Source organism: Panthera leo, chromosome B2 (genome assembly GCF_018350215.1).
Source record: "Panthera leo isolate Ple1 chromosome B2, P.leo_Ple1_pat1.1, whole genome shotgun sequence".
Classification (NCBI taxonomy): Eukaryota; Metazoa; Chordata; class Mammalia; order Carnivora; family Felidae; genus Panthera; species Panthera leo.
In genome coordinates this window covers 129,629,291-129,656,776 of record NC_056683.1, presented here as the reverse complement: position 1 = coordinate 129,656,776, position 27,486 = coordinate 129,629,291, and the positions used below count along the sequence as shown (strand labels likewise).

The following is a 27,486-nucleotide window of genomic DNA, read 5'->3' as shown; positions in this document are numbered from 1 at the left end:
CTGCCCCTCCCTCACTTGTGATCACTCATGCATTCTCTCTCTCTTTCAAAATAAATAAATGTAAACATTTAAGAGGTATACATTCCTGTATATTCAACCTTTAAAACTTTTTATGCCTCAAAGCTCCATAATGAGAAAAAAAAAAAAAACAAACAAACAATGCTAAAAGTGGATACTAACAATTACACCCTAAGTGTTTAAACCCAAGGGAACTGAAGACATATATCTACACTTGCACACAAATTTTCATATAGCATCATTATTTCTGATAGCCAAATGGTAGAATCAACCCAAATGTCTATCAATAGAGAAATGGATAGATAAAATGTAGTATACATGTAGTATACTCAACCATAGAAAGGAGTGAAATACCGATACACGCTATATAACATGTATCAACCTTGAAAGTATGGCAAGTGGAAGAAGCCAGACATAAGAGGCTACATATTGTGTGATTCCATTCATGTTTATATGAAATTTCCAAAAGAGGTAAATCCACACAGAATGAAGAGAGATTAGTTGTTGCCTAGGACTGGAGAAGAAGGCAATGTGGATTGACTGCTAATGGGTATTGTGTTTCTCTTTGGGGTGATAAAATGTTCTGAAATTGAGAGTATTGTTGTGGTTGCACAACATGGTGAATATGCTAAAAATCGCTGAGTTGTACACTTTAAAAGAGTTAATTTCATGGTATGTGAACTATATAACAATAAAAAAATCAGTATGTGTAATATAATCTCATTTATATTTATATATATTTTCTACCCCATCCACTCATTTATCCATACATCATGCATCCATCCATCTGTCTTATACACAGGACTGTCTGTATATTTAGATAAAAGGATAAATGCCTGTAATGTTAATATTAAAACAGTTATTTCTAGGTGCTGGGATTTAAGGTGGTTCACTTTCCTGTTTGTACTTTTCTGTAGTCTTGGATTTTACAATGAACATCAATCTTCACACATCAATAAACAAATTCTTAAATGAATGGGTAAAAGATTTAAACAGGCCATCATAGAAGATACACGGATGGTAAATAAGCACATACTCATCATCAGTACTCATCAGAGAAATGTAAATTCAAGCCACAATGAGACATTAGAATGGCTTTAGAAAATTATTATACCAAGTACTGGGGAAAATGTAGAATAACTGCCACACTCATACATTGCAAATGGGAGTGCAAAATGGTACCGCCATCGAAAAACTTTTAATAAAGTTAACCATGTACTCAAGAACAATCTAGCAATCCTACGCCCAAGTATTTACTCAAAAGAAATGAAAACATATATTCACACAAAATCCACATCCAAATCTTTGAGGCAGCTTTACTCATAATGGCCCCGAACAGGTAATCACCCAAATATCATCAGGTGGTAAATAGATAAACTGTGGTGTATGCATACAATGGAATACTACTCAACAATAAACTGACAGATGCAACAACATGGATGGAATCTCAAATGCATTTTGCTAAGTCAAAAAAGCCAGGCACGAAAGCTTTATGTTCCCATTCATAAGCCATTCTAGAAAGTCATCAACCTCATCTGAGCATTTACCTACTAAACAGTCTCCAGTAGTGTTTGGTTGCCTAGAATAAACCCAAATTGCTTTTCCTGAAACTCAATGTCCTCCACAATCTGTCACGAATTCACTTTTCTAACTTATTCCCTAGATCTCTCCAAAACTCTCTTCAGATCAACATGGTATGCTCCTATTGTTCTAGGATATTCTTAATACTGTGTCCACCCAAAAACTTCATATCCACATAAAAATGTCCTTCTAACCACCTCCACTTATCAAAATCCTGCCAATTCTTTCAGGGGTAAGGACCACCTTCTTCAGAACATCCCAGCCCAATTAGATTTCCTTGCTTTAAGTTCATAAAAGGTCACTGCTCCTCTTTATCCAGAAAGTAATCACATGGGGGCACCTGGGTAGCTCAGTCGGTTGAGTGTCAGCCTCTTGATTTCAACTCAGGTCATGTCCAGGATTGTGGGACTGAGCTCCGTGAACTGTGTGCTGAGTGTGGAGCCTGTTTAAGACATTCTCTCTCCCTCTTTCTCTCTCTCTCTCTCTCTCTCTCTCTCTTTCTTCCCTCCCCCTCCCACACCCACCCCTCTCCCCTGCTAACGCAGCTCTCTCGGAAAAAAAAAAAAAAAAGCTTTAAAAAACATGGATCCTGGAAAAGCCCTTCGATTGTGATCTTGTTACACACTTAAATTTTACTTTGTATTACATGTATTTGTTTTCTGTCCTCCTGTTCTGTAGACTCACTATGGGCAGAAGGACTCTTGTATATCTCCATATTTCTCAGAGTCCTTGTAACAGTATTATAATAAGTATTTATAGGAAAAGGACAATCAAGATTGTAAACCAGGAAAAAAAATATATATAAGAAGCAAAAAACAGGGGAGCCAAGAGAGGGAGAAGCAAACAGACCTTCACGCTAATGGTGAGAAGAGATCTCAAAAGAGACAGCCAATGAATTGGGTCAGATGAGGGCTATGTTTTTTTGTTTTAACTAGATGAAGCTAACAAAGGATACATTCGGAAAAAACAAGGAAATAACCCAAAAGAGAAAAGAAAAACATGCACACACACAAAAAAAAAGACAAACCCACATTAGATCCATGAAACAGGGATTCCAAACTAGGAGAAAAGCACAGAAAATCCTCAGGATTATGGCCCAGAAAGTATGTCTACAGAAGAAATGTCTCTAAGTAAAAATATTAGAAGTAATAGATTGCTTACTATGATCGACTTTGTGAGAAATTATACTGTCAGGTCATTGACAAATGTGGGAAGAATTAGTAATAGGTACAAAGGAACCTAAGTACATAAAAGCAAGGCAATTATTAATTTCAGATAAAAAAACAAGAAGCAAAATTATAATAAACTTCAGTGCTTGGCTGTTGATGATGTTTAGACACACATAACAGTGTCAACACAGAATAACTGTTTATCTAAAACTTCAGCATTAAGGGGCCTTTGGGTGGCTCAGTCTGTTAAGCAACTGACTCTTGGTTTTGGCTCAGGTCACAATCTCACAGTTCATGGGTTCAAGCCCCGCATCGGGATCTGCACTGACAGTGCACGGCCTGCTTGGGATTCTCGCTCCCTCTCTCTCTGCATCTTCCCCACTTGGGTGTTCTCTCTTTCTCTTTCTCTTTCTCTTTCTCTTTCTCTTTCTCTCTCTTAAAATAAATAAACATTTAAAAAATTAAAAAAAAATTAAGAATAAAAATAAAAATTCAGCAATGAGATGATATAGCCACTGTGGAAAACAGTATGGTGATTCCTCAACAAATTAAAAATAGAATTAACATATGATCTATCAATTCTGCTTTTGTGGATACACCCAAAAGAATTTAAAGCAGCATCTTGAAAACATTTGCCCCCCATGTTCACAGCAGCATAATTCACAATAAGTAAAATGTGGAAGCAACCCAAGTGTCCATCAACTGATGTATGGATAAGTAAAATGTGATATATACATACAAGGAAACATTATTAAGCCCTAAAAAGGAAAGAAATTCTGACATATGCTACAACATGGATGAACCTTCAGCACATTATACTAAGCGAAATAAGTTAGTCAAAAAAAAACACAGATACTGTATAATTTCACTTACATGAGGTACTTAGAGTAGTCAAATCCAAACAGAGGGTAAAATGGTGGTTGCCAGGAATGGGAGAAAGAAAGAATGGGGAGTTATCGTTTAATGAACACAGAGTTTTCACTCTGCAAGATGAAAAGAGTTATGGGCATGGTCGGTGGTGATGGCTGCACAATGGCATGAATATTTAATACCACTGAACTATAGACTTAAAAATAGTTAAGATGGTAAATTTTATGTTATGCATATTTTACCACAATAAAAATAAAGTGAAAAAAAATTCAATGATGAGGAAGGGAAGAGAACAGTGGCATGAGAAAGCTATGCCCTATGTATTTACCAGAATAGGATATCAATAGACAATATCTAATATTGATGTATTGGAAGATAATGGTATACTCATTTTATTTAGAATATGCAAATGTATAAATGACGTAAGGAGAAGCCAAAAGAAGATAAAGTAGTTGCTCCCGGTGGGGGGGGAGGAACCATGGTGAACAGTGAGAGAACCACTATATTTTGTAATACACCTTTAAGTACTTCTAATTTTTTAAAACATATGTATATATTTCTTTACTTTTTATTTAAAAAAAATTTTTTTAATGTTCATTTATTTTTGAGAGACAGAGACAGTGTAAGCAGGGGAGGGGCAGAGAGAGAGGGAGACACAGAATCCGAAGCAGGCTCCAGGCTCTGAGCCGTCAGCACAGAGCCTGATGCGGGCCTTGAACCCACGAGCTGTGAGATCACGACCCGAGCCAAAGTCAGACGCTCAACCGAGTGAGCCATCCAGGAGCCCCTATTGCGTTACTTTTTAAATTTTAGAAGTTACCCACTAGAATTTGGGTGGTTGGCAGTACTGGTGTTGTTTAATCTTCCACCCAGTTTTTAAAACATCAACAGAGGGGCGCCTGGGTGGCTCAGTGGGTTGGGCGTCCGACTTCGGCTCAGGTCATGATCTCACGACTCGTGAGTTCAAGCCCCGCGTCGGGCTCTGTGCTGACGGCTCAGAGCCTGGAGCCTATTTCAGATTCTGTGTCTCCCCCTCTCTCTCTGACCCTCCCCCATTCATGCTCTGTCTCTCTCTGTCTCAAAAGTAAATAAACGTTAAAATAAAAATAAAAATAAAAAAAAAAAATAAAACATCAACCAAAAAACTATTATGAATAACCAAATAAAGGCAGTACCAAAATGGTACTAAAAAGCAAAAAATTACAGGAGTACACACACGCAATTAGTTGACCATGAGTAGGCACCTCTTAACACTCACGTAAAATTAATGACTATAAAATTTGATGAAGTCAAATGTTTTAATTTTACAGAATCATTATCATTTATTTTGAAGAATACTCACATGTACGTAATAGGTTATGTGGCAAACAGCTAATGTAAAAACAGATTATAGATTAGCTCTATTAAACCTTAAGAATGCCCGGCCTAGAAAAAAGGATGCAAATGTCTGAGAATCCAATGGGTTTATTTATTTCCCTTTAAAAATGAACCAATCACTAATCCTCGGTCCAGAGCTTTAGTGTTTACATTCTTACCTTAAATATCCTTCATCCCCACCCCCATTCCCACTCACCTTCCCCTCCCCCCAGAACTTGGTGCAGACACCTGCAATGAAGTGCAGGCACTTTGTCCCACACAATCACATGATGTCCTTTACCCTGGCTGTTAGTGTGCCCTTTCTGCTATGACAGATCTCCACAAACTCAACGGCTTCGAGCCACCTGAGTTTATTACCTCACAGTTCTGTCAGGTAGTTTCTGAACTAGAGCTCCCCAGACTTAAATCAAGTTGTCAGCAAGGCCACATTCCTTGGTGAAGGCCCTAGAGATAGTCCTGTTTCCTTGTCATTTCCAGCTTCTGGCTGGAGATCACCCATATTCCTTGGCTCCTGACCCCTTCCTCCATCTTTACTTTCATGAAGACGCATGTCATAGAACGGGGTCCACTCAGATGATCCAAGATAATCTCCCTACCTGGGAAGACATTCTGCCACCTTATCACATCTCCAATCATGACCAAAAGTGACTATTTTGTTGTCTGTGAGAAGCTTCTGGATCATCAGCGCACCTGGTACTCCCAAGGCCTACACACAGTAGCAATTCCAGTATGCACTGAATGCATTAACAAAAACAGAAATAACGTCTCCCATCCTGTAATAATTCATGGACAAAATGAGGTATATATACATAAATGTATCAATAAAGTAGAAAAAATAAAGTAAAAGAAATAGAAAAATAAACACTCAATAAATAACATTTTCCCTAATCTTGTATATGCATTTAGTGAAACACTGGGAAATTAATTTGCTTACAGCATGCAAATGTGCAATTTAATAATAAATGTCCCAGAGAATTTTTTCAAGCTCACATATATCTGGGTGTCAGATTTTTTTTTATCATGAATGTAATCAATTATTTAAAATAATGAACATACTGGGAACTAAACTCTATAGCAGTCCAAATTGTCTTCATATTATTATAATAAATATACATTTTAAAACTTGTAATCATAGTGTGCATTAACTTATAGTCTGATTTTTAAATATAATTTCACATGCAATTTAAAATAGAATATAACTCAAAGGTAACATATCACCCATTTTGTTCTTCTTTTAAAATGAGATCCAGTGGTAAGTATGGCATACTGGACACCACAAGAAATTTTATCCATTTTTAAGGAATTACACATGATTTATCATACTATCATAAGGCCAAAATAATTGCTCAAATGAAAGTCTCAGGAATATGTATGCACACTTCATCACACAAGTTAATAAATTACCTTTAATGCCATTTGTTCACTGCTCTCAGAAAACCAACTAATTCTACCACCTCTGACATTCACTAACTATATGGCTTCGGATAAATCACTTCATATCTCCAATTTTTTTTCTATCCTTTAAAATAATTTGCCTCAAATAGATGAGGAAAGGACCCATTTCAGAGTCTCCAGAGGTCCTTTTAATTTTTATTTATTTTGAGAGAGAGGGAGAGAGAGTGCACATGTGCACATGCATGGGGGAGGAACAGAGAGAGGGAGAGAAAGAATCCCAAGCAGGCTATATGCTCAGCACAAAGCCCAATGCAGGGCTCCTTCCTATGACCCTGAAATTGTGACCTGAGCTGAAATCAAGAGTTAGACATTTGGGGTGCCTGGGTGGCTCAGTCGGTTAAGCGGCCGACTTCGGCTCAGGTCATGATCTCGCGGTCCGTGGGTTCGAGCCCCACATCGGGCTCTGTGCCTGACAGCTCAGAGCCTGGAGCCTGTTTCAGATTCTGTGTCTCCCTCTCTCTGACCCTCCCCTGTTCATGCTCTGTCTCTCCCTGTCTCAAAAATAAATAAAACGTTAAAAAAAAAATTAAAAAAAAAAAAGAGTTAGACATTTAACTGACTGAGTCACCCAGGTGCCCGACCAGGGGTCCTTTTAAAACTACATAATCCACCACAGAGATTATAGAAGAGACTCTTCATTCTCGCCCCCATCCCTAGCTTCAAGTCCAGCATCATCACGAATCACTGCATGTAAATGAAATGTAACTGACGAGGATACATGAGTGTTGTGTAGGCAGCAAAAAGGTTGGAAAGAACTCACGTGCAAGTTCTTAAGAGCACATCAGCACTGAACTGGCATCGGTCTACAATTCTCAGTGAAGAGTGTATATCTGGCAGTTCAGGTTTGCTACATCTTAAGAAAAGATCAGAAGAGCCAGAAGAGGTTCTGAGAAGTGTAATGAGAGAATATAGGGGCAGGAGCACTATTATAGGAGGAAAAAAAAGGCGGGGGGATTTCAAGTTTAGGACACTGTGGCTACTAGACAAAGGTAGAGAAAATTTTTTAAAATCTTTAAATTTTTTTAAAATAGTTTTTAGCCTATAAAGAATAAAGGATAGCCTGAAAGCCTAAAAGATAACAATATTTGAAGTTTAGAAGGGTAACTTTAGCAGAAACAAGAATTTTAACTTCAAACAGAAGTAACAGACTATAGAATTCTTTGGGACAAGTAATGGTGCAGACTGAACATATAAATAGCTTCTCATAAAAGATTTGAGGAATCCATGGGTAACAGATTTATAATAGTTTATATTTAAGGGAACTGGGATTTTTAAAAGGTAAACTCAGCTTTTGGAAGAGATTTCTGCTATAAAACCAGCTATATTCTACAAAATAGCTATGGTTATTTTGCAGCCTAACAAAACATGGCCACCCATATAACTGACTTTTCAAATGTTACTTTAAAGACGTTAAACAATACTTTGATAAGTTAAGCTACAAGACATATTATTTAATCAAGTGTGCATGTGGTTATAATTGGGTCAAAAGAGTGAATACAACTAAATATGTCTCTTTTTTTTTTTTGCTTTAATGAAAAAGAATACCTTAAGAAACCCACAGATATGTGTTGCTAAGTTTTGCTATACTTAAAAAGTGACCTTTACAGTTACATGAGATTTAAATATATTTATCTCCTTTGAGAGGAAAATAGTGGCATCCGTAGTTTGAGTGGCATGTAGAAAACTTACAATGAAACAATTCTTTAAGCTTTTCAATGGATACTTTCATAAGGTAATTTTGCTCTTTGGTAAATAAAATAACATTTCGCTAAAAAATGTATTAAAGCACACTTTGGGGAAATGCAGTTGATTTAATGAAGAATTAGTCTCTACAGACATACCCCACAATCTATTGTCTTTTGGTGACCAGTCTTTGTTACACAGAGATTGGGTCATCATCAAGCATTGAAATATTCACTCCATGGGATTTAAGGAGACTATTCTAAACTGCTAATGCCATACCAATTGGGAAGCTCAAGAAAGGAGCCCCCACTGGCCCCACCCCCACTCGATGATGCCTGCCATTGACCTTGTACAACCCAAAGGAGTTGCTCTCCCTAGGGCTGCTGCAGCCAGCAAGTAAATAGCTAAGACCACAGAACTATTTCTGTGACAGAATTTATATCACCACATCCTGTTTCCCTTTTAGCTAAATCACTACCAAATATCCAGTCTTCATTACCCAGCCAATATAAGACTTAACTCCAATACTACTCTGCACCTTCCCCAGTCAACCCCAACTCACCCCCAAAACCCTTCTTCTATTATGTCCAGAAATCTCTTCTATGATCAGCAGACCACAGATCAACCCCTTCATCTTAAGGGAAATTGGCTTCCTTAGGAACATCAGTTCCTCTGGAAAATTTTAATGGCGTTTTTTTCTTTCTCCTCACAGATCCTATATGCCCCAGGGTGAGTAATTGGAATAAGGGTCCTCTTCCTTGCTTTCCATTGCCACTTCCAGGAAAATACTGTTTCTCTCATCTTCCAGGCAAAACCTTACTCTTTCAAAGCACAAGGCATTTACCCATTATGTTCATATAATGACCTCCAGGCCCATGGTCACTGCATACTGGTTAAAAGGGTTGCTCCCTACCTCAACAGGTAAGTAGTGTCTGAAATTCAATTTAAGATCTGCCTGCCGAGCCACAGGCTCTAGTGGGGGCTGTACCACCCAGCGAAAGAGACATCTTACCCATGATTATGGACTGAGAGCAATCTCCATCTCACTACCTCACAAACCCCTTCCTCTCCCCTGCAACCCATGTACCATCTGCATTCCTTCTATTTGCCTCTGAGGAGATGAGCAGTGCTAAAGAACACGATAACAGGGCTATCTTCCCTTTACGTTTATTACGACCAACCACAAAGAGGCAGTCATCTCTGCCCAGCAATACTGAAGTTCCCACAGGAAGCTCTCTGCCCCACCCAACCCAGATGCTGACATTACGTGTGGTCCTCTCCAAATCTCTCAGTCCCACCTCCAACCTCACTGATGGCATATTCATGGATCACAAAGAGAGTAGGCTCATTGCACAGAATCTTCCATCTTCCCAGCACATCGTGATTAATGATGTATAAGATGGTCCTTATAGCACAAAAGGATATTGTCTCATTTCCTTTACAATATTTCAACGTAGATCACTAGGTGTGTGTATGGGTATGCATGTAGGCAAGTATATGTATACATATACATACACATATACGTACATATATACATACACATATACATATACATAGGCACTCTAGGGCTAAACACCATTTCAGACCCAAATCAGACATCCACAGTTCAAAAGTTACTATGAGCACATTTCAACTCACACTATAATCTCAACTTACACTAAAAAAAAAAATTGTTAATTGCCATTAAGAGATGTAAGAGGAAAACAATTTCACAGATGAAAAGAGCAGTGATCAATCCATGTCTGTTAGTTAAAGACATTAGAAACAGGCCTGTTGTTTGCAGAATCCAACACAGTGGGAGCTAGCTGTGTTTCAGAATTAAGAACTTTCTGTACAATAAAAAATTATTATTATGAATGTATCTGTATGACATATTACCCCCAAGTAGGGTCTGAGGCAGCAAACACATTAATATTTCTGCAGCTAGGAACAAGGCTATTTATACTAAGCAGGACAAATAAAGGCTATAATAAACAGCCTCATGTCAATTCAAAGCTTTCTGTTATCAGAGCATATTGCATTTTGGCATCGTAGATAAGGGACTGAGGCCCTATAACTGTGAATGGCCAAATTACTTAGGCCAATTGCAATTCATACAAAACATTTCCTTTGAAAGCTGATATTAAACCTCACACATTATGCCACAATGACAGCATTCCATGAGCAAGTATAATAACCCCTCACCTCCCTCTCCGAATTTGGCTGACAATGACGCATATACAGAGTATGGCTTTGAGATAAGAGGAGAGCCCTTGTATAAACCCTCTCAGCGACCACTGCAGAGGGCACAATGGCCACATACTGGAGAGTGTTACATTATTCATCGGCACAGGCCCCTGTATCGTTAATCAGATCTGGTTTCTAAACACAGATAAGAAACAGTAAGTGGAATCACAGACAGATCCGAGAGGCAGGTACACAGAGCAGTCACAGCAATAGCTGACATTCCTATAACAAGGAAGAAGAACAAAATTATTCTTAAAGAAGGTAAGACTGACTGCACAGTCAAAAAGGTCTGGATACCAGTCTCAGTTCTGCTTTTAAGAGCTGTGTGATCTTGGGTGTTCCTTAACTTTCCTCTGCTTCAGTCTATTCAACGACATGGCATTGATGAAAACGCAGCCTGTCTCCTATGGCTTGCAGATTAAATAAAATAATGCATGTGAACAGATTAGCATAGATCCTGACAATGGGAAGACACCCAATAAAATTTATACACTAAAAATAAAGCAGAAGATCTTACAAAGTACAGTAGCCTGAATAAATTTACTACCAACTCTTCAGAACTCAGAGCATGAAGAGCATTATCATACCTTAGTATAGAAAATTATCATCTTGGCTCTGCCATGTGACTTTGAACATGTCATTTAACTTCTCAGAGCCTGAGAGCATTACACTGGACCACACATTCTCAGTGGAGGTGAAAAGTGGTTCTTTGGTGGGGCAGGGTCAGGGAGGGGAGTGGAAAAATGTACCCTTTTTATGTAAAAAGCACAACTGTAAAGTACAGAAAGAGATATACAGTATACCCATGGTATTAAAATTTCATGGGAGTGGGGATCTCACAAGGCTCTCTGAGAGTTGATAATATAAAAACATCGAGAAACACTGGCTTAAATGAACTGTAAGATTGTATATAGCCCTTAAAGTTCTTTAATTCTACCTATCACAATAAGAACGCCAAGGATTTTTTTTAAATGTTTGTTGTAAGTTTATATATTTTGTTTAAGGCAAGGAAAGATTTGTATATTCTAGAAAGGTCTCCAATTAAAACAGTTAAAAATTGTAAGTATCACTGTTTAGAAGGGAAAATTCTAGAAATACATAGAAACTCCAGCTGTCACTCAGGAAAGGATCCTGTGAGCTACAGTTTTGTTGTATTTTCCCTGCTTTGTAGATAGTAATATACCTAAATCGTGTCTAAATATTAATGTTGATGTATTTCCCTCCAAAATGCAGTAAGAAAATACAATAAGGACAATGACTTGTAACTACCATAAAATTGGAACACTGTGCTTGTCTTAGGTCTGATAAATGAAAGATCACCTTGGAATATAATTCATTTTTAATTGCCTCTTCCATCTAATCTAACTACTGCTGTAGGCTGTCTTAAAATATTTACAAAGTAAAAGCAAAAAAAAAAAAAAAAAAAAAAGAATTGGAGGTGCTAAATAAAGCAGGCTTCACATTCCTAAGTGATCAGTGTTTTTGGTATCGTTTACAACAAAAACAAAGTCATAATTCTTACATATGGATTTTTGGAGACACACAGATAAAGTATGCTTAAGGACTATCTTAGTGTTAAAGCTGGGTTTTTAAATTGAGATATAATTGACATATCATATTGCGTTAGTTTTAGGAAAGCGCCCTAAGGTATAAAACAGTAATTTGATGCAAGTATATATTGCAAAATGATTAACACAGTAAATTTAATTAACGTCTATCACCACACAGGGTTACACATTTTTTTGTTCTTGTGCTGAGAACTCTTAAAACCTACTTGGTAATATTCGAATATCCATAACATTCGAATATACATTCGAATAATATTTGAATATACAATACAGTATGGTTAACTATGGATGCCATGCAGTCCCCAGGACTTATTTATCCTATAGCTGTTTTTAATTCACCCTCTTCCCTGCCCTAGTTTTGGGATCCTTACTACATCCAAGTAACCAATTACAACAAAAGACAACAGATGTACTAAAATGCTAGAAAGGGCAGCATTATAGCTATCTTCGGCTTTAACTACTCTGAAGTTTTGTATCTGCTATCTTAGTCTTATCTCCTCCAGAATCCTAAGTATGTGTAGCAACATATATATTCACACTCATATACTGCCTTTTAATTCTTTACTTTGAGTTTCCTAAAAATCTACTTTGAAGACTCCAAAAATGACATTGTAAAAATGCATAAAACACCTCCACGTCAAACTGTTATTAAACGCTTGGCCATACTTTATTACCAATAACTTGTATCATAAGGTGTTCTAATATCATCCATTTTACTCACTGCAAAATAAAATGTGTTTTGATACAAATTAGCTTTCAGGCAGTTGGTTGTATTTGAATATATAAAGATGTGTGTGAGAGCATAATTTTATTAGACACAGGCATTCCCAGTACCATGCAGGAAGTAAACGCTTTTTCCTGATGATCAATGTAAGTATGCTATCTTAAAGAGACTCTAACCACTGCTTACAGTTCCTCGGACCCTAGGTGTTCAACTGACAGGAAAATCTCTCTTATAAACACATATGCTATTTTAGATTCTTCCAAATATACTGGCTTGACAGAGTAATGGAATGAAAATAGATTAGCTGAAGCCCTAAATATACATAGCATGTTTCAGAAGCCTGGTGTTGGATCCGTGTGTTCTCAGCCTCAACTGAGGATGACCTGGCCAAAGAGTACACTATTTTAATTACAATTAGGGGTGATATTACCCTAATGCATCTGCAAATACCGAACTGGTCCTTACCACCAGAGTACTACAGGATGTATTCCAGGTAATGCTGGGAGGCCGAGGAAAATCAGAGCACATAAAATGATCTATGGCAAGGTTTAGCCTCACTCAAGGAGAACCCCACTGCAGAAATTCAAGTAGATAATGTATAAATATACCTTCTGTACTAAGTGTGAAAATAGTAACTCGGCACAGTACAAAAATTTTTTAAAAGTAATAAGATATACTTCTAGTAGTCCCATATTTGGCATGTTTCCATGAGAAAGCCAAAGCAACTCAATTCTCACCTCTACATGCATTTACCTGCCAGGCCCTTAGTGTTACCTTTGTTTGAGGTTGATCCATGATGTTTTTAAGTACTCGGTGGTTTCCTTCACATTCCTGGTGTCATCACTACCATATTCCTCAAGCAGCTTCTGCAGGACATTATCGAATGCCATTACAATACCATCTCCAGGACCCAGTTCTTGAAGCAATATCTAAGGTGTAATTGTAGGGGTAATGATTAGCCTTGGTCACTCGGTAACTAGTATTACCTAAACACTCATCCTCCCCGGAGGTTGTGACATGTTTTAGACACAAATATCAAAAGAAAAAAGCAAATTATGAGACAAACTCTTGAACATAAGCTTAATTAAAAGTAATTCTGGAAGTGAAAAGGCAAGTGTCTAGGAAATGATCAAGTACATAGCAGATGATATTACAAGACTCTCTTTTTTTCTTCTCTGAGATATTTTACTTCCTCAAACCATTTATCTTTTCCATTTGTTCTGCTATATACCTGATCCTTATAGCAACGTGAATCATATAGGAATAAACTTACTATAGAGTTCTTCTACATACTGGCAGAAATGAAAAGGGCCAACAACATGGAAGTCTTCTGTGCCCCTGGATCACTCTGTGTGTTGACAAAGTTAACTGCTTGGGTGGATCAAGCGAGGTTTACTGAGAGTTGCTTAAATAACTACACGGATGCAGAGTGTGTCCACATGCACTGGGTTTCCACCTCTCAGAACCCCCAGACCTAGATACTCCCCATGAAATCTAAATGACAGAGGAATGTTCCTATAATGCTTTTTATAGCAACTGGCAAAAAAAATCACCCTAAAGTTGAAGCAGAAAAGAGCCACACTATTGTTTAGAAAGGAATATTTTTAATATCTGCTGATTGAAGCATTGGTATCACTTTTTATTTTATTTCAGTCAGCTTTGCTGACTATTATACTGGAGTCATTTAATTAAAACAATCTGCAGATATCATAAACACACAAAACCATCCACAAAATCAGGACACCTGGCCACTTGACTTCTAAATTGTAACTGTGGAAAGTCTACAAGCGTGAAGAATAAATACATGTTCTCAGGTTTTATATTTTCTCACCCACATATTCTTTATTATATCTTTATTATAGTCTTCACAAATGTACACTGTCATCTTAAGTTACCTGAAGGGCAAAGAAACGTTATACCAAAATATAACCTAACACCTATAACCCCCAACCCAAGAATATTTTCTTTTTTAAAAATGTTTATTTACTTATTTTTGAGAGAGAGAGGGAGTAGGCGTGAGTGGGGGGAGGGGCAGAGAGAGGGAGAGAGAGAATCCCAAGCAGGTTCCAGGCTATCAGTGCAGAGTCTGATGCAGGGCTTGACCTCACAAACAGTGAAATCATGACCTGAACCAAAACCAAGAGGTGGACACTTAACACACTGAGCTACCCAGGTGCCCCAAATATTTTCTATAGAGAGAATACAAAACAGCACTTTAAAAATACCATTAATGTTCGATGTTGTCAACTTTATACTCAAACCAATCACAAAAAGTCACCTATTCTTATGGTACAGATAAAGCAGTTGGTTATAAAGGTACTAAAAGAAACTACACTTGTTACCTGATTTGGTCACTATGGTAGCCTCAAATGAAGATCTCAGAGAATTTCATAAATAAAAATAACCTTCAGGGTAGACATGGAAGGGAGTAAAAGGAGGAGGGTTCCTATCTTTCTAGATGCTGGTTCATGGTTGTGTTCCATTTGCAAAGAACCAGTGAGGGATAAATCTGGCATACAGGTACATTTCTATCTGTTATGCCTTCCAATTTTTTTCAAAAACCTTCCTGGTCAAATTTTTTAATATAAATTTAGATGTATATTCTAAGCACTTGTGAAAACATCATGACAAGGGTCCCCAAAATTACAGTTCATGACGGAACAAAAAAGTACATCCAACAAACTGATCATGCAAAAAAAAAAAAAATCTATGAGTCTTACTTGATTATCAGAAATTTGCTTGATGAGTGGATCCCTTCGAGCTTGTTGGAGAATGTAGAGTCGAGCCTCATATTTTCTCATGAGCTCCTCGGTTTCTTCCCTGTGATCATCCCACTGAAGACTGTCGATAATCATGTCCTCCAGCTGCTGCTGTCTTAACTCGACACCATGCTGAGTGCTATCCCACTGGTTCTTGACCTTTTCCACTGGAGGAGACATTATAAAAATAATCCCAGAAAGTAACTTTCAGTAAAGGGGAAAAATACCTGACACCAAGTCCATCATAAGTAAGGTTATAAATGGAAAAGAAAAAGAAGGCAAATTGGTACATACATCTTAGGGGAATTTTTTTAAGTTTATTTATTTTTGAGAGAGACAGAGAGAGTGAGGGAAGGGCAGAGAGAGAGAGAGAGAGAGAAAGAGAGAGAGAGAACCCCAAGCAGGCTCCACACTGTCAGCACAGAGCCCAATGTAGGGCTCAATCCCATGAACCATGAGATCATGACCTGAACCAATATCAAGAGTCAGACACTTAACTGACTGAGGCACCCAGGTGCCCCTAAATTCTATTTTTTTTATTTATTTATTTATTTATTTATTTATTTATTTATTTATTTTTAAATCTTTTTCTAAATTTATTTTGAGAGAGAGAGAGAGAGAGAAAGACAGCTGGGGAGGGGCAGACAGAGGGAATCCCAAGCAGGCTCCACTCTGTCAGCTCAGAGCCCGATGAAGGGCTCGAACTCACAAACTGTGAGATCATGACCTGAGCCAAAATCAAGAGTTGGACGCTTAACCGACTGAGACACCCAGGTGCCCCTCTAAATTCTATTTTAAATGGGGTGCCTGGGTGGCTCAGTTGGTTGAACGTCCAACTTCAGCTCAGGTCATGATCTCATGGCTTGTGAGTTCGAGCCCCACGTTGGGCTCTGAGCTGACAGCTCAGAGCCTGGAGCCTGCTTTGGATTCTGTGTCTACCTCTCTGCCCCTTCCTTGCTCACGCTCTGTCTCTCTCTCTCTCTCTCTCTCTCTCTCTCAAGAATAAATAAAAACAGAGGTGCCTGGGTGGCTCAGTCGGTTAAGCGTCCGACTTTGGCTCAGGTCGTGATCTTGCGGTCCATGAGTTCAAGCCCCGCATCGGGCTCTGTGCTGACAGCTCAGAACCTGGAGCCTGCTTCTGATTCTGTGTCTCCCTCTCTCTCTGGCCCTCCCCTCATTCATGCTTTGTTTCTGTCTCAAAAATAAATAAACATTAAAAAAAATTTTTTTAAATAAAAAAAGAATAAATAAAAACATTAAAAAATTTTGTTTAAAAATAAAATAAATAAATTCTATTTTTAATGCACTAAAATAGCTCACAATAAAAATAACAACTATTTTAAATGGATAAACCAAAAATTATAAAGAAAGTAAATTCCTATCTAATTTATATTCACAGAATCTGGTTTAATAAAGGTAGAGTTTAACAATACTCTATGACAGAACTGTAAGACACAGATGTAGTCACTTGTCATCTTCAAAGGAGATGCTCTAAGGCTGTCAGGATTTTGAAAGGAAATAATCTATTTAAGAATACTTTTCATATTTGTTTTACTGTAGCATGAAAGAAAGTATTTTTATATGTTCAAGAAAAACACCAAGAGCAAATTAGATTCAAGTTCTATGTCCCCAGTAGCTCTTTACCATAAAAAAATTGACACTAGATCTTGTCCTCTTTCTTTTTTAATATCTCTTTCTATTTCTTTTTCTCCTCTGTTCTCCACCCTTTTTCTCCCCTACCCTCTCTCCTCTTCTCATTTTTAACAAGGGACTAAGGAAAGAGAGATCTAATGAAACAAACTTTTGATGAATTACTTTATGGGTAGTTCATGACCTTGAACTGAGGCACTAGTAAACAGTAGCTTCGAATAACTTCAACAACCCATTGATCATAAGTAGGTAGGACATCAAAAATGTCTAGAAGATGCTTTGGATGTCACACAGAGTGCAGAGCACTCTGGTTAAATACCAGGCCTACAAGAGCTTAACCACAAAATAATATTGCAGTTAAGGCATAATGGGACCTTCTGGTAAAATTTCTTGGGATAACAGGGTTACAGCAAGCCATAAGAGCTATCATTTTTAGTAGTGCTCAAAAAACTGGAAATTATACTTAACGTTTAATAATTTCTAAAAATTGTTCAATGAAATTATCTGTTTTAAGCTGTCTTCTTTAACAGTTTAAATAAATTGCCTAAGTTTTTTACTTCAAGAGAGAACAAATTCATCATAATGTTCTACTTGTCAGTTAAAAAGTTACATAAAGTACTTATGATCAACCCTATTACTAATAGAATCCTTTAATAGTGAACAAATAACATGAAAGACATCAAGTGACAGCAAATATCACAGGTTTATCATTAAGCAAATTGTTCTATTCTTTGTGAATAAGTGTTAAAAGCAGGTTATTATAGGCAGTACACTCCTACTGAGCTTTTTTTTTCCCCATAGAATGAATAATGACAAAGATCATGTAGGCTCCATGCAAATAAAAAAAAGGAGAAAAAAACAAAGAGAGGGAGTTAAATTAGAAAGGGAAGCTACTCAGAAAGAGAAAAGTCTTGTCAAACAACCTTAAAAGAAACAGTGGACAAATAGGAGGGGGTGGGGAAAACATAAGATGTGGATAAAGCAAAATGGAGAAGACTTTGTAAATAGTTTGGGGTCACTGAGGCAGAGAAGCTCTCCTGCCACGTGATAGGAAACGAGATCACTCCAGAGTTTCAACGTTTTTTATTTTTTTATTTTTGGGACAGAGAGAGACAGAGCATGAACGGGGGAGGGGCAGAGAGAGAGGGAGACACAGAATCGGAAACAGGCTCCAGGCTCGGAGCCATCAGCCCAGAGCCTGACGCGGGGCTCGAACTCACGGACCGCGAGATCGTGACCTGGCTGAAGTCGGACGCTTAACCGACTGCGCCACCCAGGCGCCCCAACTCCAGAGTTTCAACAGAGACCTGAGCAATCCATCAATTGGGAAAAAAAAAAAAAAACATGGAGAAAGAAAGAAAATGGCTTATGCAGTAAAAATAAACCAACACTGTGACAAAGTTCTCTGCTAACTCCTCTGTTCCAATAATGTTGCTGCAGCCACGTTTATTTTGAAATCAAAACACACTTTTCATGGGAGGAAGCGTTGACTTGCTTTGCCTCAGAAAATATTAGACAAGGTAATAAAGTAACTTTCAGTTTATGTTCTGCCCCAAATATTTATGAAGTCATTACTTTGTATTGAACACTGTAGGAGGCCCAGGGCCAGAAAGATGAATATTTACTGTCTATGGAAAGGAGAGAGAATTAAAATAATTGTGAGATCTACAAGGACATTATCAGGCAAAAGGCCACAGCAGAAACTAAAGATAGAAAATACAGTTCTCCAGGGACTACTAGAGGGTAGGGAAGACATCACATAGGGGGTGACATTTTAGCTGCTGCATAGAATTTCACTGGGGAAGAAAAGGCCGAGAGGAAAAAAATAATAATAATAATGTGAATAAAGGCAAGGAGACTAGGAACTTCCAGGATGTTTTAAAGAATATCTACAATATGGAATAGTTACAGTGGGTGGAAGGCGGTATGGGAGAGGGGATGATGAAAGCAGACAGTGACTATCCCTACATGACATTCTTGAGAATTTAGACTGTTTTATATGTCTACAGATTTCACAGATGCTTATTTTAAGCCAGAAAGCAAATGAAACAGGGATCTTTGCTGTGGTGTTTGTATGTTTATTTTTTGTTTTGTTTTATTTTGCTTTTAACTAAATTATTCCCAAATTAGTATCCGGCCCACAGGTACATGGTAGTTGCTCAATAAATTCTTTTTGGAATGAATTTGAAGAACAGGAGTTAAATAGACAAAGCAAGATCTGGTTTTACTAAATAAATTATAATGAAAGCATGGTTTTGCATTCTGATGGTTTTCTCTAACTTTTCTTTTTTGATTCCTTTAAAAGAAATCCTAACTTAAAAGGAACAAAATCCAATGTGCCAGTAATTAAAAGTAATAAGATTAGGGGTGCCTGGGCGGCTCAGTCGGTTAAGTGTCTGACTCTTGATTTCGGCTCAGGTCATGATCTCACGCTTCATGAGTTCGAGCCCCACATGGGCTCTGCACTGACAGCACAAAGCCCGCTTGCGATCCTCTCTCTCCCTCTCTCTCTGCCCCTCCCCTGCTCTCTCTCTCTCTCTCTCTCTCTCTCTCTCAAAATAAGTAAACATTAAGAAATAAATTTTTAGAACATTAATGAGAGGTTAACACTTTAAGGAATTCATAAGGGAATCATAATAATGTTCACAAAAAATAAAAATGGAAGCAAAACTATAATTATTAATAGATACTATCGAATATCAAATAATATTAATTTCTGGGTAAATAATCTATGAAAATGTGTATGTGTGTGTGTTACCATTTTCAGGGAAAGTGGGTAATATATCATTTAAAAAACAACTTACATTTTTCTGTGATTGCTGTTCTCACATCTGAACTAGAAGCTTTATTTTTCAAATTCTGTGCCAATGTAAAAACACAATCAAGCTGAGGATGGCGTTGCTCTAAGTCAGCCTTCGTGATCTGTTAAGAACACATGATCATTAAGATAGGTCATAAGCCGTACCATAAGAGTACTACTAACAAAGCAAAACCAGCGTGCTGACATCAGAATTGTCGTTTTCCTCCTACAGCGAGGCATCAGCAGTCTAGCAGAGAAAGAGAGGCTGGAAGGCAAGGGTCCTGGGTTTAAATCTCAGCTCTGCCACTTATCGTCTAGGTCGCTTGGCAAAGCACTTAACTCTCTGTCTGTGTTGTAGTTTTCACAAAAAGAAATAATAAAAATCGTACAGCTCAGCTATACGAAGTCTGAGCAGATTCAGTGAAGAAAATCCCTATGAAAAAAATATGGTCTGAAAACATTAGCAGGGACTTCTGCTGATGATACCCTGTATATCTGTCCTACATCAGATATGAATATAAACTAATGTCACCTGCAGGGCTGGGGTGAGACAGTAAAAAAAGGCTATTGGGATAACTGCGAATTAAATGCATGCAGACGTGAAAAATACTGCTGCAGGGGATTTATCTCAGTACTGATAAATAGGGGCAAAAGGTTTAAAATATGAGGAATATAGTGTTCCCAACATAGAACTAATAAAAAGCCATAAAGATTAGAAAACACAATTTCCAGTAAGTACAAATAGTGTGGCAAAGATTCTCTCCCAGCTCTTCCTCTTTATAAATTCACTAATTTTTCAGATTTCAATTAGCCTGATAGTGTCAAATATTATCTTGAAATGGATTATTCACAACTTCTAATCCTGAATCCCAGAGAAACATTTCAATGAATGCTGATTATTTCCTTCTAATTGGCCTAAGAACCTCTCAACACAACATATCTGAAACTAAATCAATCAAACCCTCATCCACGTTCCATTTCTTCTATTCCCTATTTCTGTTAATTGCAATAGCATCATCTTAGCCACTCGGAAAGGGCTCTTGTGCTTGCTTTAAGTATCTCTTGCCTCCAATTTATCCTAAGCACTAAGAAGCATCCCAGTCTTCTTACCAAAGCAGCACTCTATTATCATCAGTCCTCAGCCACAATTAAAAAAGAAAAAGAAAAGGGGTAAAAAGAACTGCTCACAGACTAAAAACCCAATGGGCTTTGCACGGTCTAGGAAGTGAACTTGAACCTGCCTTTGCTATCTGACCGCCCACTACACTTCTTTCCTGCACCAATGTTGACCCAATGTCCCTCACGCTCCCCTACCTCATGTCCTTATTCACTCTGTTCCCTGTATCAGGAATGCCATTTACTTTATCTCCAGATGTCAAAATCCCACACAGTACGCTTTCCACCATTGTGAAGTAATCTCCTTCCTCATGCTGGCTCCCCTAACAGGTGGCTTATAGCTATGCTATGGCTTCTATCAGATTCTGCCTTGCTGGAGCAACGTCTCTACTTACGTGTACCCAGTGTCTCCGCCTCACTTTGGACATATTTGTAGTCTGGGGATAAAATCAATACCCACCTCAAAAGACTGTTAAAAAGTGAAGGAGACGATACATGTGAAATACTTCCTAAACTGCCCAGCACATTTTAAGCACCTAATAAAAGTTAGCAATAGCTATTGTTATTATTTTATGGTACATTGCCAATTTCTACCTGATATGTCCTTTTCAGTATCCCTATATAACACACAGCCCAGAAACTAGCACACTATGAATACTGAAAATTTATGTTAGATGGTGTATGCATGGTAACAAATTTCTAGGCATGAGATTCTCACTTCTGAAGTCAGCAATTAAACACAGAAGCTCATTACAAAATATAAAGTAAAAAGGGGCTTTAGGAAAATATCCTACATCACAGTAGGCATTAAATCTAACACTAGTTTACATTTGTATTGATGTGTCTCCCTTTAAGGTATCAGTTTTAGGTTTTAAAATACACTGAGTCTAGGCGTGGCTGGGTGGCTCAGTCAGTTAAGCGTCCAACTCTTGATTTTGGCTCAGATTATGATCTCACAGTTTGTGAGATTGAGCCCCACATGGGGCTCTGGACTGACAGTGCAGAACCTGCTTGGAATTCTCTCTCTTCCTCTCTCTCTCTCTCTCTCTGCCCTTTCCCCACATGCTTCCATGAGTACATGTGCACTCTCTCTCTCTGTCTCTCCCTTTCAAAATAAATATTAAAAAAAAAATTTAAATACAAGTAAAATACACTGAGTCTACACTTCAAGTTGGTAAACCTCATCTTACAAAAACACTAAAAATGCAAGAAACGATTTTCTCTTTGGAGCTAGCCAAACAGCATGGCTGTTTGACAGATAGAGAGTTTTTTAAAGCTCATTCTCCCAGGGTTTAGGACAAACAAAGGAGCTCCAAACAGATCTTGTCTGCTTCTGTGTGTGGTATTTCCATGACAAGCCTTTACATTATGTACTTACTTTCATTCGGGAAACTGTCTTATTGATCTCTTCTACATCCCCGACAGTGACAATGTTGGATTTCAACATCTGGTCGATCAGGACCAGCCAGTCAGCTAGTTCTGTTATGGTTTTATCCAGATCAGCAGGAATTGAAATTTCCGAAGTACGAGGAGACAGAACAGGAATATCGGACGCAGATGATTCTAGCACCACCTTTTGGACATTAGGATGAGCTGAAATTTAAAAATGTGGCAAAGTATTAATACATCAACAGGAGATTCTGACTGTGGTGGCCTAGTGGTGATTTGTGTGTGTGTTTACATAAAATTTAGTTTAAGTAAAAAAAAATTGTAAGACGTTTTTATTTTTTCATCCTAAAAATGACAGTGGTATTTCCTGTCGAATCCATATGTCCGTGGTAGCCATAAAGCCAATTAAACTGTCCCACAATAGTCTAGAGCAGCAGTAAGTTAGAAGGAACTCACGCTGACACCAAGAGAAAATAAAATAAAAAGTAAATCAACTATAGGAAAATTAGGACCGCTACTTTATTTTGCCAAGATGTTTGCCTTAATTTGTAAAGTCAATTTATTCTAATTTTCTATTCTTTTCCAATTAACTTTATGAGTATTAGTCATTCTTAATAAAATTGAAAGAAGCCTTTGAGTACTTCCCTTTTCACTTCAAACTTTCTAATTGATTAAGTTCTTCTTTCCAGCTTATCTCTGAACTCAGGCAAAAGACCCTGCAGGCAAAGCATCCCAAGATGGGAACCGAAAGTACCCCTCAAGCAACAAGAAATGCCCTGAGCCAGCAAGACCCCATGTGATGGACTCTAGGACAATGAGGGGCCTGACCTTCACCGCCCACCTGCACATAATCACTGACCCTTGTCCCCTTTTCCTTACAGAAACCTAGAAGTATTTTCAGCACTTTGGAAACTCTTCGAGATACTAGTCCGCTGTCTTCCCGGTATTGGCCTTACTGAAAGATAAATTCCTTTCTTTTTTCTCCACCACTCCTCTCTCTGCCTTTGGATTCTGTCAGTCGCAAGTGGCCAAACCTGGTCTGTCTGGGACCACCAGAACCAGGTGCAAGCACCTCTGGGCCCCAGCTACAAACTCATCATGACTACTTACTCATGTACTGATCTACGTAAGTATATATTCTTATGAATGTATATATGTATATAAGAGAAAATTATACTTAGTATACTTAGTATACTTACTATACTTAGTATAATATAATATATATATTATAATATATAATAGTAATTATACTTACTATACTTAGTATACTTAGTATATATATTCACTATCTACACAGAATATATTCACTAACTTTTAGTTAACCCTTCTGCAGCTGGATACTTCAATTGCTCCTGAAATTTTACTTTAAAAAAGAACTTGCAAGGGTTATCTTTTTATGTATTTTTGCACATTTTTGATTACCACCTTAGATTTATTTATTACCACTTTATTTCCCGAAGTAGAATTACGGGATCAGAAAATATGAAAAAGTTTAATGTATCTAAGACTTATTGCCAAATTGTTTTGCTTAAAAGTTAGAAATTTAGGGGCACCTGGGTGGCTCAGTTGGTTAAGCGTCCGAGTTCAGCTCAAGTCATGATCTCACAATTCGTGAGTACAAGCCCTACATCATATTCTGTGCTGACAGCTCAGAGCCTGGAACCTGCTTTGGATTCTGTGTCTCCCTCTCTCTCTGTCCCTCCCCGGCTTGCACTCTGTCTCTCTCAAAAATGAATAAACATAAAAAAAAATGGTTAGAAATTTAGACTTCTAGCAGCAGTGTATGGAACTGACAAAAATCCTACGTCCACACCAACAATATCCTATTTCAATGGATAAATACATCTTTCACCATTGTCTTCATTTAATGCTTCTTTGACTGTCAATGAATGCAAATATTTTTTTATGTTTACTAAAATATGGGATAATTTATAACTGTGTTCTTTATCTGCTTCCTTATCAGTTTAGATGAATTCTTTTTATAGGAAAGATGAACATTTGCCATGTCGCTGAAAGCAATGTTTCTACTTCAGGATTCAATTTTTTTTTATCAAATCCATAAATTTGTCTTGGGGGATTGTTTTCCCAGAACGTTTACAGTTACACTCTTGTCTTTTCCAAAGATTTGATAAATATTTTCTCTATTTTTTGTTTGCTTTTCTGTTTTTGTGTTGCTTTGTTTTTAATTTTTTTTTTTAATGTTTATTCATTTTTGAGAGACAGAGACAGTCAGACCATGAGCGGGGAAGGGGCAGACAGAGGGAGACACAGAATCCAAAGCAGGCTCCAGGCTCCGAGCTGTCAGCACAGAGCCCGATGATGGGTTCGAACTCACAAACTGCGAGATCATGACCTGAGCCGAAGTCGGACGCTCAACCGACTGAGCCACCCAGGCGTCCCGTCTTGCTTTGTTTTTAATAAAGAGAGATTTGTTTTAATAAAGAGAGGTAGGTTATTATTTTTCTTTAGTGTTGATAAAAGAATTAACTATTAGCTCCATCTGAAATCCACTTTAGCATACGGTATATTAGATGAGGCTTAAATTTTTTTCTAAAAAAAACATAGTCAATCTATACATTAAGCACAATTCTCATAAAAATCCCAACAAGTCTACGTGTAACTTGGCAAAATCATATATTCACAATCTGATTTTCATATCAATATAGAAAAGGACCACAGTTGGGGTGCCTGGGTGGCTCAGCCAGTTGGGCGACCAACTTCAGCTCAGGTCATGATCTCGCACTTTGTGGGTTCGAGCCTCCTGTCAGGCTCTGTGTTGACAGCTCAGGGCCTGGAGTCTGTTTCAGATTCTGTGTCTCCCTCTCTCTCTGCCCCTCCCCCACTCACGCTCTGTCTCTCTTTCCTTCAAAGATAAACATTAAAAAAATTTTTAATAAAAAAAAGAAAAGAAATAAAAAAAGAAAAGGACCACAGTCAAAACAGGTGGGGGGTTATGCCTTACCAGATATTTAGTTGTATCACTTAGCTAATAATTAATGATTAACTCAGTATTTTATGGGCCCAGACATCCAAAGAGACCACTGGAAGAGACGAGCCACATGCATAGGTGGCAGAGAAACCTGACCTTGACAGAGACTGCATTAAAGATCAGTGAGGAGGAATTTACCGGCCAATAAATGATGCTATGCTGGCAAGAGTGGACACCCATGGCTGGAGCGAAGAGATGATGGGACAGAATTTGACCTCACATGCACCTTGGGGAAATTAGTTCTTGGTGGATTAAGAACCTGAATATGAAAATCAAAACTGTACAACCGTCAGTTGAAAATATAAAAAAAAGAAGCTTTCCGATTTTAGAGTACTAAAAATGCTGTAAAAACACACAAAAAGGGGAAGCTATTGGTAGACCATTAATGTTTAAGAATTCTGAAAATAGCACCACTAATAAAAATATTAGAAGCCATAGGGGCACCTGGGTGGCTCAGTCAGTTAAGCATCCGACTTCAGCTCAGGTCATGATCTCACAGTTTGTGGGTTTGAGCCCCACGTTGGGCTCTATGCTTACAGCTCAGAGCATGGAGCCTGCTTCGGATTCTGTGTCTCCCTCTCTCTCTGTCCCTCCTCCACTCATGCTCTGTGTCTCTGTCTCTCAAAAATAAATAAACATTTAAAAAAAAAAAGCCACAGACTAAGGGACAGGATATTTGCAATGTACACTCTAAACAAGGAATTCGTAACCAAAATAGTTTATTTTGAGAAAGAGTGCACTCATACGCATGCATGCACCATAGGAGCAGGGGAGAAGCAGAGAGAGGAGAGAGAATCCCAAGCAGTGCAGAGCCCCAAACAAGGCTCTATCGCACCAACTGTGAGATCATGACCCGAGCCAAAAATCAAGAGTCGGGACTCTTAACCGACTGAGCCACCCAGGCACGCCCAAAATAATTCTTTAAACTCCAAAAGTATCAATCAGACAATCTACAAAAGAGGAAGCAAGAAAGAAATAAACATGAAAAAAGGCTCAATCATGCAGGCAACTGAAAAAAATGCAAACTGAAATGAAATGCCCTATCTCTATCCGTCACAGGTTCACAACGTAACGTCTGGGGAGCTCTGGGTGCCCAGAAACCCTTCCAAATTAGGATTTTCATAAGTGATTTGCCTTTTCACACTCATTCCTTCCTGAGTGTAGAGGGGTTTTGCACTCAAGACTACATGCATCACGTGTGGTTCCACAACAAACTAATCTCAGAAGTGGCAATGAGAATCCAGATGTCCTCTCAGATGCCAGAAACGAAGGATTTTCAAAAATGTAAAGCAATGTCACTCTCTAGTTCAATTTGTTTTTTTCTTGGAAAAATTAGTTTATAATATTAATATTTACAAAAACATGCTGTTTATGCTAACAGAATAGATTCATTATTATTATTTTAGAGAAATTAATAAGTAATGCTTCAAATTTCTGGGTTTTTTTAATTAGGTAAATATTTATAAACATAACTCACACTTTGAGTGTCTTCAATAATTTTTAAAAGTGTAAAGGAGTCCCGAGAATATGATGCTGAAGTGGCAGTAACATGTAAAACAATGAGAGCCCTCCCGTGGCTGGCGGCAGTGCGAACCGGAACAGGCTGTCTAGACAACATCTAGTGAAGTAGAAGTTGTTCATCTTCTATGACCCAGCAATTCTACCACGACATACCCTAGAGAATACCTCACGTATCATTCTGCCCAATCCTCACTGTTGCTTTCAAAACACTGAAACAACCTCAATATTCATCCATCGTTTCAAATCACCAAGTACCTCAGAGGGACCTACTACGTGCAAGCACTGTTCTAGATGCTACAAGTATGGGAGTATATGTGAGACAAAGGTCCTGCCCTCAGGGGGCCTGCCCGCTAGTGGAATAGACAGATGTTGTGAAGTAACACTAATGCAAGAAGATGGGAGAGCGATGGGATGTATTTGAGAAATGGCGGTCAGGGTCAGGAAAGGCTTGAGGTAGCATTTGAGGAAAGAACTGAATGGAGTGTGTGAATCAGGCAGATATCTGAAAGAAGGGCATTGGAAGAAGAAGGAAAGAAGAAGCAGCAAGCACAGGAGCCATAAATGGAAATGTTCTCAGCATGTTAGCAATAG

At 38.0% G+C, this 27,486-nt stretch overlaps 1 protein-coding gene across 5 annotated transcripts in view; it reads right to left on the bottom strand.

The window, feature by feature from the left end:
• Positions 1-27,486, bottom strand: part of UTRN (utrophin) — a 582,930-nt gene that overhangs the window by 237,001 nt on the left and 318,443 nt on the right. For all 5 annotated transcript variants that reach the window (XM_042940000.1, XM_042940001.1, XM_042939999.1 and 2 more), the window contains 4 exons: positions 22,375-22,589; positions 19,885-20,002; positions 15,392-15,597; positions 13,446-13,600 (listed from right to left, as the gene is read on the bottom strand). In XM_042940000.1, coding sequence (XP_042795934.1) covers positions 13,446-13,600; positions 15,392-15,597; positions 19,885-20,002; positions 22,375-22,589 — 694 coding nt within the window. The remainder of the gene's footprint in view (positions 1-13,445; positions 13,601-15,391; positions 15,598-19,884; positions 20,003-22,374; positions 22,590-27,486) is intronic.